Source organism: Esox lucius, chromosome 20 (genome assembly GCF_011004845.1).
Source record: "Esox lucius isolate fEsoLuc1 chromosome 20, fEsoLuc1.pri, whole genome shotgun sequence".
In the NCBI taxonomy this organism is placed as follows: Eukaryota; Metazoa; Chordata; class Actinopteri; order Esociformes; family Esocidae; genus Esox; species Esox lucius.
In genome coordinates, this window is record NC_047588.1 from 38,644,291 (window position 1) to 38,656,123 (window position 11,833).

Consider the following 11,833-nt stretch of genomic DNA (forward strand, 5'->3'; position numbering starts at 1 on the left):
GTTCAGTGGATCTGCACAGTGTGCCAGCATCAACCAACTGTGGACCAACCAGTGATTCAGTCAGGAATCCGTACAGTTTCTTAAATTTCTTGAAGGCCTCGTCTGTTCCTCGCGTGGGACTGGTGGGTCAAAATTGTGCCGGTCAAAATTTGAGCACCTGAGTTGCAGAGGCTCCGCAAAAGAAATAAATCAATAAAAACACTTTTGAGTGTGAAACTCTTGCCGTGCCATGCTGGGTGGCACAAAGTACTGTGAGGATGAAAGTCTCTGAACCTGTTCTACCAATGCCTGATTCTACCAAATGTATTCTACGATCATCTGCTTTAATCTCTCTTCATTTTCATCACTAGTTCTGATCATTCAGCGTTTCATGGCACGTATTGTATATATACCATCCTCTTTGACTGTTTTCCTCTCTCTTGCTCTCTGTCACCTCCCTATTACTTTCTCTCCTGTACCTCTCTATTGCTCTTTCTTGCTACTCTTTTCCTCTCTTCATTAGTTCTCTTAATCTCTAGCTTTTAATCTCTAGTTCCCTCTCTCACTTCTCTGACCCATCTTATTTGTTTCCTCCTCCCGTTCTTTTAGTTGTTTCCTAACGCTGTGCCGTTGTTGCAGATCATGTAAATGGACATTGCACTAGCCCCACCTCCCAACCCTGCTCCATGGGGAAGCCTCGCATCCCAGGGGTTCCTGAGGGCCCGCGGCTCACCCGGAGAGGGCCCGGCCGACCGCCCTTCCGGAAGGCCCAGTCTGCCGCATGCATGGAGATCTCTTTGCCTGTTTCCTCCCACACGGAAGGTGTGTGCTTGTCCCCATCCTCTTAAACCCTCATCACCCCCTCCCCTAATGTGCATGCACCCCATCATCAACGGGTTGGGGGGGGGGGGGGGGGGCTACAGAGGGATTGTTGTAGGCATTCTTAATGATTGTCTGCCTTCTCCTGAAGTGTAACTGGCTGAGTTTTCCTGCACCACATACTTCCTGACTGCAACAGGGAAATTGGGCTTTGTTGGATTCCTTTTAGGTTCAGGCATTATCGGCTAGGTTTAGGGGCTAGGTGCAGGGGCGAGGTTACGTTTAGGCATAAAAGGCTATTGAGTTTAAGGTTAGCTTTAGGGCTAGGGAATAGGAAATGTGGATTTCTGGGTCAGGGTTAGGTATAGGTTTCAGCATTACCAGATAGTTTTAGGTTCAATGTAATATTTTAGGACTAGGTTATGTTTCAGTGTAAAGGCTAAGCTATTGAGGTTAAGGATAATGTTAACTCACATTTAGGGTTAGGGTTATGTCAAACCAGTCGGTTTGTCTGAGTGCTTGCGTGCCTTTGTGTCTTTCTATATATACTGTTTCTGTAGTGCCAGCAGGTGTGTAGCACCTCCACAGGTTCTCCGCCTGACAGCTCTACTAATCCACATTCTACTAGTATGACTGTATGTTAACCAGAGATGGAATAAAAACCACAACACTGGAGATCCAAACCAAGACTCAAACCCTTGAGACCCAGACCACAAACCTGGAGTCCCAGACCAAGACCACAACCCTGGAAACCAAGACCACAACCCTGGAAACCCAGACCAAGACCACAACCCTGGAGTCCCAGACTAAGACCACAACCCTGGAAACCCAGATCAAGACCACAACCCTGGAAACCCAGGTCAAGACTACAACCCTGGAGTCCAAGACTAAGACCACATCTATGTGGTCTTGAGTGGTCTCAAGACAGAGACCACAAGATCGAGACTCCATCCCCGACGCAGCAACCTTCCCCATTTAGGCTGTTTGTCCAGTGTTTTCTAACAAACCATTGCTGTTGTGATCTCAGGTTACTAGGTGTTTGTTTGTCGGGCTCAAATTCACCTCAAAGCGATCAGTCCGAAAACAAGTAACCTTGAAGAAAAGCTCTGGTGTGAGACACTGTCAGGTGCTGAATAGCATCCACTTTGCTCTGCTGTCCACCCTAAACGTTTCCCTCCCCTGTGAAATGTCTGGGAGAGAAAACGGCTGCTGTCAGGATTGGTATCAACATTACGGGCAGTGGATGACTCAGCTGTACATGCCTATTAACCCTGAACAGGAAGTAAGATCCACAAAGGTAATATTCTGCCATTGTGGATTCCGGTTAGCCTGTCTGTTGGCAAGGCCATGTTTAACTAAATGAGTGTTCTTGATGCACTTAAGGAGGTGCCATTAGGCTGTTAATGCAGAGACAAGATGTGCAATGTTGCGATGAGTGGTTTTACAGAACACAACACTCGTTTCTGATGAATAAATTGTAATTTCTTTGCCAGTAATTCAGTCGTCGTTATCGGACGAGCCTTGTTAAAAAGCTTCGTAATCGCGCTAAACACCAAACATTCTTCTGAGCAATGACGTCTAAACGTTTATGTCATGTGACAAATTCTCAGTTTCTTGCGCTGCTTCAAATGTTAAACAGGTGGCACTTATGTGCTGTTACACCATTCTTGTATAAGAAATGAAAGTAATCCACTCTTAGTCTGGTATTGACCTGATGTCATGTACTGCTGTCTGGTCAGTAAACAGACCAAGCACTCCTTATAACACCATTAGCCTAATCAAATCTTTTCATGTCCCGTTCACACTATCACTTCTGTAGCTCAGACAAATCTCTTCCTGTCCAATTCAAACTAACACTTCTGCTGCCCAGCCAAATCCCTTCCTGTCAAATTCACATCAACACTTCTGTAGCTCAGTCAAATCTCTTCCTGTCATATTCAGACAAACAATTTTGTAGCCCCACCATATCTCTTCCTATCCCATTCGTCACAAGTTCAGCTTGGCAAGTCCTCTTCTCCAGGTCCTACACTTGTCCAATTAGCAGACTGACGACGGACAGCAGAGCCAACTAATCTCAATGCAGGACAGAAAGGACAAGGTCAGCTTCCAAAGTGTCACATTTAGCGACCTGCCCTGGAGTCCGAGAGCTCTGTCACCCTGCTGGAGCTTCAGCTCTGGAGCTTCAGGTCAAGCAGATGGTCAACCTGGCAGGACGGCAGGGAGAATTGTGTTCCCAGAAACCCCTGAAGCCTGGACCAGCCACAGGCTAGCTCTAAGTGCAGATTTGTTTGATTAGCCTTTGGGCATGTCTGAGTGGACAACCTTGACTGAGTGGACAGCTGCTTCAGCCACGGCACAGTCGTGATGAAAATTGACCGTGAGAAAAATAACACTCTGTTTCCTTGGTGGTAACAAATCATCTCTAGGCTGTTTTTTATTTATTTTTTCTTTTAACCAAACACTCTATAAACACTGATGTTGTGGACACATTTCCACCCCTGAACAAATCATCCATTATAAGCTGCTTGCCATGCCGCGGGGAAAGCATGAGGTTCTGCGCCGGGTCTCTGCTGTTCTTCCCATTAGAATACTTTCCATGTTTTAATGAACGCCACGGTAGGTGCAGGCCGCTTCATTACCAGCTAAACTGATGCTAACATGCTAGGAATTGCTATCTTACATTTGTTCCAGGAGCGTATAAAAGAGTACAAATGCCCTTAAGCAAGAGTAGCAGGCTGATTCCTTCATGTAGGTTTCAATCAGAGCCTCGACATCTGTTCAGAACTGGGAAATGAATGACAGCGGGTTGTTTGTAGTTAGCAAAACATCAGAGTTTCTAATGGAAAGTCGGAAATTAGGACTCGCCTAGATAACAGTGAGAATAAAGTCAGTTTTCTTCCAAAGCTATTCACGCAAGTACTGTCATTAAGGGTGCTGTGTCTCACTGTAAGTAGCCAAAGACAGTGAAAAAGATGGATCCAATGAAACTGTAGCCACACGGTAACCCGCCAACAACTCGACAGGTGCGTCTGAAAATGAAGGCTTCAAATGTCTAAGCTCTGGAAAAGTGGGATTTGAACATACACCATTCCCATTGACTGCACATCCTGGGCTGTCTGGGAACTTTTCTACTGCTTCCTCCTGAAGCCCTGACTTTCTTCCCTTCCGATCACTGTCCCTTTCCCAGTAGTTTGACTAGGGCCCTAAAATAAACACCACCTGAGTGACGGATACAGTCATTCAGGCTGTAGCCTGCCGTTTCCCCAGCGAGGCAGCAGCAGGGTCTCATGGGAGCCGTGAAAGGTCAAAAAGCTCAGCGAAGACTGGAGTTCCTCTAATGAGGCCCGCATACAGGAGGCCCACATGCCATGCGCACACACACACACACACACACACACACACACACACACACACACACACACCAGACAACACGCCACACACACCTGGCGACATGACACACACACACCACATGACACGTCGCACACACCTGGCGGCGTGACAGACATGCCGGGGACAGGGCAGGGGACAGGCACAGCGTAAACCCTGCTTGGCAGACAGTTAAATATTAAACCAGTATGACATGAGAGGCAGCTTTACCAACCGAAAACAGTCACCCTCTCAGGCTGTGTTTATGCGCTGAAGCCGGAATGGCTGTTCTGTTGTCACAGAGGAATTGAATGGACAGCACTCTGCGAGCGGTATACTGAAAAGCCGTCCGGTTGATTCATTTAGCCTAGTTGTTCTTGCAAAAGAAAATTAAAAAGGCCCTTTATTAATAAAGGATTAGGCATCAACAGGGTGGCATTGTGTGAGGGGTTTCACAGTGGAGCTAATCGCACTGGCTCTCGGGTAGGTGTGTAGTAGATAAAGGTGAGTTGTAAGTGGGATTTTTTTTTTCCTGCACACTATTTCAGCTTGTGGGTATTCTAATTTAAATAAAAAACAGCAGTGAGGTCAGAGAACTTTGTCGAGGATGAGGTTGTGTATGCGTGTGTGTGTGAATGTGAATTGGGGGTGGGGGTTTGTAAAATGGTTTCATTCTAGAGGAGTTATTAAATGATCTATTGTCTGGGTGTGTGTGGCCCTCCCTCTCCACTCTACTCCTCGTGCTGAATCCCTGTTTCGCCTCCTCTGGGCTCCCATGTCGTGTCAGAGTGGCACTGTGCGTGACTGTCATTAGCTCATGCCCCGCGGCCTCTGTCATGCACAAACATGCCTCGGATACACGCCACGGCATCGGCATGAGCTGCCACTCTGGCCAGAGCCCAGGCAACACAGACCATTATGTTTCCTAGTCTCACTGCACCCAGCCATGCCCACCCCCCCCTACTCACCCACCCTGACATGCCGCAGCTGTACCCCAGTCTGGGGGATGCATCGCCATTCCTATCTGTAGTCAGGGGCGTAGGTTGGATTTCAAATGTGAGGGGGACACTTTCTTTTTTGCAATTGCCCATGGATTTGTAATGGGATGTCCAACGAGCTCATGTAGGTGTGATGGTCGGGTGTCCACACACATTTGGCCATATGGTGTTAGTGCACTGGTGGACACAATATCGCTTTGATTCTGCTAGAATAAACATGAAAAATACTGCCTTCAGCCATTTCATTTAATATTACTTGGTATTGTCTGTGATGTGTGCTCTTAGTTACTACACAGAACTTTGTATGTCAATGTGTGTGGCTGATATGTGATCTACATTTTGAATACTTGAATCTCACAACCTCACCTCCCAAGATCCAACACCACCCTCTGGCATGCCTACACACTGGTCAACTTAACATCCTTCTGGTTCTGCTTATATACAGTATGGGGCTACACATACGACTGTGTTTAAGTTTCATAGACTACTAACATTTCATCTCAGCTCCACGGTTTACCTTTCCTCCCTGGCTGTCTGATCCTGCTGTGACCGGGAACTCTGTCATGGTCACCGTCTGATCCTGCTAATATGCAGTACAGGATATGACATGAAAAGCTTGATCTACATTGATGCCTGCAGAACTTGATGGCAATGTTTGATCTAGAAGATCCACATTAGGTTAAAATGTCAAATGCAGCTACCTGGGTAGGGAACAACATTTAGCATTAGCTAACTTTTCAAGAGACCAACTATTAGGCTAGTTAATTAGCCAGTTAGCTATATCTTCTAATGTCTCATAGCTAGCTAGCTGTAGCACTCATTTTGTCTTAGCATTGAAAAAACGCCTCTTTGGATAACTTAAGTCTATTCTTGGCTTGTGTCAAGTCGGTGGTAGATATGAGGTGAACATAGTGTTAACGTGTCAGAATGTTTGCTAGCTAGCGAACAAAACGATAGCTAGCAATCTAATAAATATTTGGCAAATATCGTTAATATATAACGCCTATAGCCTAGCCACACCTAACATGGTTGCAGGATTAAATAAATAAATTAGCTGATTAAATACCTCATTCATATAATGGAAGATAGTTAGAGGTAATGTCAACTAGATTACCTTTGTCATCTATATCCCTGAGCCAGAGATCACAATTGCTATTTGGAATGGTAGCCTCTACTACGGGAACCGTGCACATGAACTTCCCAGCAATTACCTGAAAGCAAAGTGCCTGCGTGTGGTCCTACCGTCCTGCTTAACGTCCTGCCTCCGCACGTTTCTGGGGGAGGGGGGGGGGTGCCATTTTCAAAAAGTGGGGGACACATGCCACTCATGTATAATGAAACCTAGTCACATAGCAAGGTTCCAATTGTCACATGTGATCCATGGAGTTTGAAATAACCTGCAGCCACGAACTAGAGGGAGGGGATTAGGCAACCATGTTGTTCTGCCAGAGGGGGATCGATAACACTTCCCTTTTTTCTGCTAACCGTGGTCGTCCCGGCTGAGATGTGTTTTCTCTCTCCCTCTCTGTCCATCTCTTGGTATTGCCGTGTGTCTATCCTGTTTGTTCGGGTGCGGGCTGGTCCTCTGGCCGGCGCGGTTGATGTTGTGGGGTTCGGATGGGGGTTGTGTTGTACTGGCAGTAGGCGGGTGTGCGTCCAGGAGGGCAATGCTTCAGCAGTTGCACGGAGTCAGTATGTACTCCCACGACGAACACCACACCACCACGCCCTACAACTGGAGCGAGAGAGGTAAGGGGGCACCGCCAAAAACGTGCGTCTCACTGTCGTCGTCGTCGTCAACCCCCCCCCCCCCCGCTACGTCCGTCAGTGCGTCTTATGTCCCATCACACAGCCCTGGGGTCGGCGGGAGGCCCACTGTTATGCACTCTTCACTATCTGTCCACGGCTTTCTGGAGTGTGTGTGTCCAAGAGGCAGCTGTGTCCTTTGTTCTGTGTCGTTTACCGCGATCTGTCTGCCCATGTCGGCCGATGACCATTCAAGACACTGGACAATATATTATGACTGGTGTTATTTTTATTTTTTTTACCAGTGCTGCTGGTTTAGGAGCTTTCGGGATACATTTAGGAGTTTCTTGCGTAGTTAAGGCAGAGTGCCTACAGTATGATTGGATGACATTATGATGCATTTGCTCAGTTAGCTTGTTTTGTTGGTTTACAATGGATAATGGCAAAATACCTAGATGTTGTTAAATTACAGTATAAGGCCTGCAACACAAGAAAGAATGTTGTACCGACCCGGGAGTACCTAGTCAGACTGTAAATAATTGAGAAGTACTTGAATCATACTTGCCAATGAAATAATAAAATATATATTTTTCTGGTAGAGGCAAGAGTCAAAATTTATAAATATGTAATGGAGGTCCTGAATCTGTAGCAAGTCTTAGGATCAGCACAATAAATGTGTCTGTGTGTCTGTGTGTTTTTATGAAGGTATTTCTTGAACTTGCTGTGAGTCAGAGCACAAAAGGAAAGTTCTGGATGTCCTACAGCTGTGTGTTGACTCTCATAATCAAATGGGTCTTATTCGTCTTTTTTGTCACCATCAATTCAACTGTAACTACAGTTATGATATCCTTTTGGTGTGTGTGTGTGTGTGTGTGTGTGTGTGTGATGCCAGTCCAACGGTGTCTGTCACCGTGTCAGTTGTCTTCGTTCGTCTCCGTGTTCAAGTCTCCTTGTCCCAGCTGTCTGTTGACGTCATCCATTATCTGCTGTCACTGTCATCATTGTTCTTCTCATCCTACTTGGTTGTACTTTCTTCTCTCCTCTTTTTGTTTCTCCCTCCCTCTGTCCATCTCTCTCCACCTCTTCCTCACACATTATTGCACCTCCGTCCCTCCCTTTCCTTGTCATCCCTCCCTCCCCGTCTATCACTCCTTCCCTCTGTACATTCCTTCAATATCTCTATTCCTCCCTGCCTCTCCTCATCCACTCCCTACTGCCCTCCCCCATCCTCCCGTGGCCCCATTGCCTCTCCCCCTCGCTCTGCAGCAGAAAGCCGAGAGAACTCGTTCAGCCGTTCGCGGAGCTCCAGTGTGTCCAGCATCGACCGTGACACCAAGGAGGCAGTGACCACCCTGCAGTTCGGAGAGTCTTACGGCCGTAAGGGAGAGCCTCTGCCCTCCGCCTGCCTGTGGGTGGGAACAAGCCTGGGCGTTGTCCTACTTCTACCCATATCCATCCCCGCGGAGGACGAGGACAGGATGGAGGAGCCTGTAACCATCGGGCCGAGTAGTGAGTCTGCTGCTGCCGAGGATGACAGCTGACCCGGGGGAATGGAGGACTGGGATGACAGCTGACCCGGGGGAATGGAGGACTGGGATGACAGCTGACCTGGGGGAATGTAGGACTTGGATAATGACATCTGACCTGGGGGAATGGAGGACTTGGATAATGACATCTGACCTGAGGGAATGGAGGACTGGGATAATGACATCTGACCTGGGGGAATGGAGGACTGGGATAATGACATCTGACCCGGGGGAATGGAGGACTGGGATGACAGCTGACCTGGGGGATGGAGGACTTGGATAATGACATCTGACGTGGGGGAGTGGAGGACTGGGATGACTACTGACCCGGGGGAATGGAGGACTGGGATGACAGCTGACCGGGGGGAATGGAGGACTGGGATGACAGCTGACCCGGGGGAATGGAGGACTGGGATGACTACTGATCTGGAGGAATGGAGGACTGGGATAATGACATCTGACCCGGGGGAATGGAGGACTGGGATGACAGCTGACCGGGGGGAATGGAGGACTGGGATGACAGCTGACCCGGGGGAATGGAGGACTGGGATGACAGCTGACCTGGGGGAATGGAGGACTTGGATAATGACATCTGACCTGGGGGAATGGAGGACTTGGATAATGACATCTGACCTGGGGGAATGGAGGACTTGGATAATGACATCTGACGTGGGGGAGTGGATGACTGGGATGACTACTGATCTGGAGGAATAGAGGACTGGGATGACTACTGACCTGAGGGAATGGAGGACTGGGATGACAGCTGACCTGGGGGAATGGTGGACTGGGATGACAGCTGACCTGGGGGAATGGTGGACTGGGATGACAGCTGACTTGGGGGAATGATAGTCATGAAGGAAGTATGGTACGACTGGGGGAGTTGCCTCAAAATATTCATTCAGATCCTAAAGGGTTTTGCAAAAAAGGGTAATACTGCAGCGTAAGTCCCTTGTAGTCCTTTGACACTTGGGCAGTTGTAATGCAATAATGGTATTTGTTGGCAGGCTTTCTAAGGTTGCCCTTCTACCCACATTACAACCACCGGAACCAGGAGAATTATTTAAATAGATCTGAAAGAATAATGAACACAGAATGGTGAATGTTTTCTTTCTGCTCTAAAATCTAATCTGGAAAATGTCAAACAAACCTCTCTCTGGGACACCCAGGCACCGTCTTGATGCTGAAGGGATCCGTGCTGCGTTTCGCGTTCCTGGACTGCGGGGGCGCTCTCATCCAGAGTCCCTATGAGGTTTGGCGGGACCCCAATGGTCCCGAGGACCCGGACCGGACCCGCCGACGTAAGCTTGTCAACTTCTCACCGTGGCCATCCCACGAGGCTGGCGTTGACGGTCACATGGCCGTGGTCTGCTCGGAGAAACAGGCCAAGGTCATGCTCATGCCCAGTCAGACTGTCCTGTTCGCACACAACGTCACAGAGTCCTCCTTCATACTGCGGGCGGACGTCGTCTCCGTCTGCAGTAGCGTCTGCCTGGCCTGCTTCTGCGCCAACGGACACGTCATGACCCTCAGGTCAGGTTCCTCTCCCTCGGTCCCCATCGCACCAGTTTTGCCTTCTCTCACTCTTTCCTTCCCTACCTTCTGTCTCTAACTCTCTCTCTCTTACCTAAGCCCAGTTAGATTCATAGTAGTACTTCCGGCTCTGCCATCCCTGATGTTCCTTTTCCCGTTGTTTGGCGACCCCAGTTTGCCCAGTCTCAGACCCCTGATGGACATCAACTACCTTCCCCTGACCGACATGCGTATCGCCCGGACCTTTGTCTTTACCAACGGAGGCCAAGCTCTGTACCTGAGCTCCCCCACAGAGATCCAACGAATCACATACAGCCAGGAGATGGCAGACAACCTACAGGTCAGACGTGTGTGTGTGTGTGTGCGTGTGTGCGCGTAACTGTGTGTTATTAGTGCCGCTCAGGATGTTTTCTGATTGTGTTTGTTTTAGGTTATTTTTCTGAATACCTGCCGATGAGCATGTCCTTGTTTGTGTTCAGCAGAGTGACTTCACACAGTCATCCATGCGAGTGCACTCGTATGTATGTGTGTGTGTGTGTGTGTCACTGGTAATCTCATTGCTCTGTAGCCATGACAGCACATTGCCCCCTGCAGCTTTCACTGAGTGATTTCTCAACAAATGCTACGGCAAATATACCAGTTCCACAATTGATACCATTGGTGAGCCCAGTCATAGCCGAGGAGACCGAAGTGAAATGTCACGCTTGTCGTGTGTGATCTGACTCCAAGGTTGTATGTTGGTCTGTTTTTGTGTGTGTGTGTGTGTGTGTTTGTGTGGGTGTTTTGGCCAAGCTTTCACAGAATGCACAGCTTCTTACCTGCTGTCATCTCTCCTGTAGCGACATGACTGATGATACTGCTCCACACTGCCATCTGCTGGCAGAGGAAAACAGCAATGCAGAAAATTGGCATTTTGTCTTTTAATCAACCCAAAAAAAACATGTACATGTGTGTATTCTGCAGATGTGGGTTGGATTGATATAATTTTTCATTCCAAAATTGGTTGTCGTTATTGATCTTACTGATGTCTAATTATGTCTGTGTTTGTGTGTATGTGCGTGTGTGATGGGATGTGTCTTAATATGTGTGTGTGTGTGCGTGTGTTTGTGTGTATTAATGTTTGCCATGTGTTGATTCAGGACATGCTGGGGGAGCTGTTTACACCAATAGAAACACCAGAGGCCCAGAACAAAGGATTCCTGAAGGGCTTTTTTGGGGGCAACGCTCAGCCCTTTGACCGAGAGGAGCTGTGTAGGTTTCATGCTGAATGGTTTGGGTTCTGGCGGGTTCTGGTGTTATCATTCTGAAACTTGGGTCCGCAGATTTATCGCATAGTTGTTCATTAAAAAATAAAATGTACGTGTAAAGCTTTTGAAAGTATGCTCTCACTCAGCTGAGCTGCAAAAAATTTGCAGATGCAGAATATTAGAATGATAATCTGCCCCTAGAACCCCCCCTAAAAATCAATCTTTATCTGACTATTTACATACTTTATTGATCCGTCCGCGTCTTCCTCTTCCTCTGACTGAAGTTGGGGAGGCAGCGGCGGGGAAGGCGTCTCGAAGTCTGGCTCAGCACATCCCCGGTCCTATGGGCTTGGAGAACATGAAGGCAGCAGCTGGTGGGGTGGTGGGGGACCTGGCCCGGGCTCGCATCGCTCTGGATCAGAGGGGCGAGAGGCTCGGCGAGCTGGAGGAACGAACAGCCCTCATGATGAACAGCGCTGAGATCTTCTCCACGCACGCTCACCAGGTACAGCCAGACAGTCAGTCAGCCAGGTATAGCCAGCCAGCCAGTCAGTCAGTCATTAAGTCAGCAAACATGTCAGTCAGCCACCCAGATTGTATGAGTGGCCATAAGATAACTTGA

At 48.2% G+C, this 11,833-nt stretch overlaps 1 protein-coding gene across 18 annotated transcripts in view; it reads left to right on the forward strand.

Moving 5' to 3' along the window:
- Positions 1-11,833, forward strand: part of stxbp5l (syntaxin binding protein 5-like) — a 179,310-nt gene that overhangs the window by 164,036 nt on the left and 3,441 nt on the right. For 8 of the 18 annotated variants that reach the window (XM_020041280.3, XM_029115650.2, XM_029115652.2 and 5 more), the window contains 7 exons: positions 619-801; positions 6,804-6,911; positions 8,175-8,417; positions 9,601-9,964; positions 10,139-10,304; positions 11,104-11,215; positions 11,496-11,716. In XM_020041280.3, coding sequence (XP_019896839.3) covers positions 619-801; positions 6,804-6,911; positions 8,175-8,417; positions 9,601-9,964; positions 10,139-10,304; positions 11,104-11,215; positions 11,496-11,716 — 1,397 coding nt within the window. Of the gene's footprint in view, positions 1-618; positions 802-6,803; positions 6,912-7,800; positions 8,418-9,600; positions 9,965-10,138; positions 10,305-11,103; positions 11,216-11,495; positions 11,717-11,833 lie in introns of those variants that run through there. The other 10 variants (XM_029115654.2, XM_029115658.2, XM_029115659.2 and 7 more) reach the window with 6 other exon arrangements.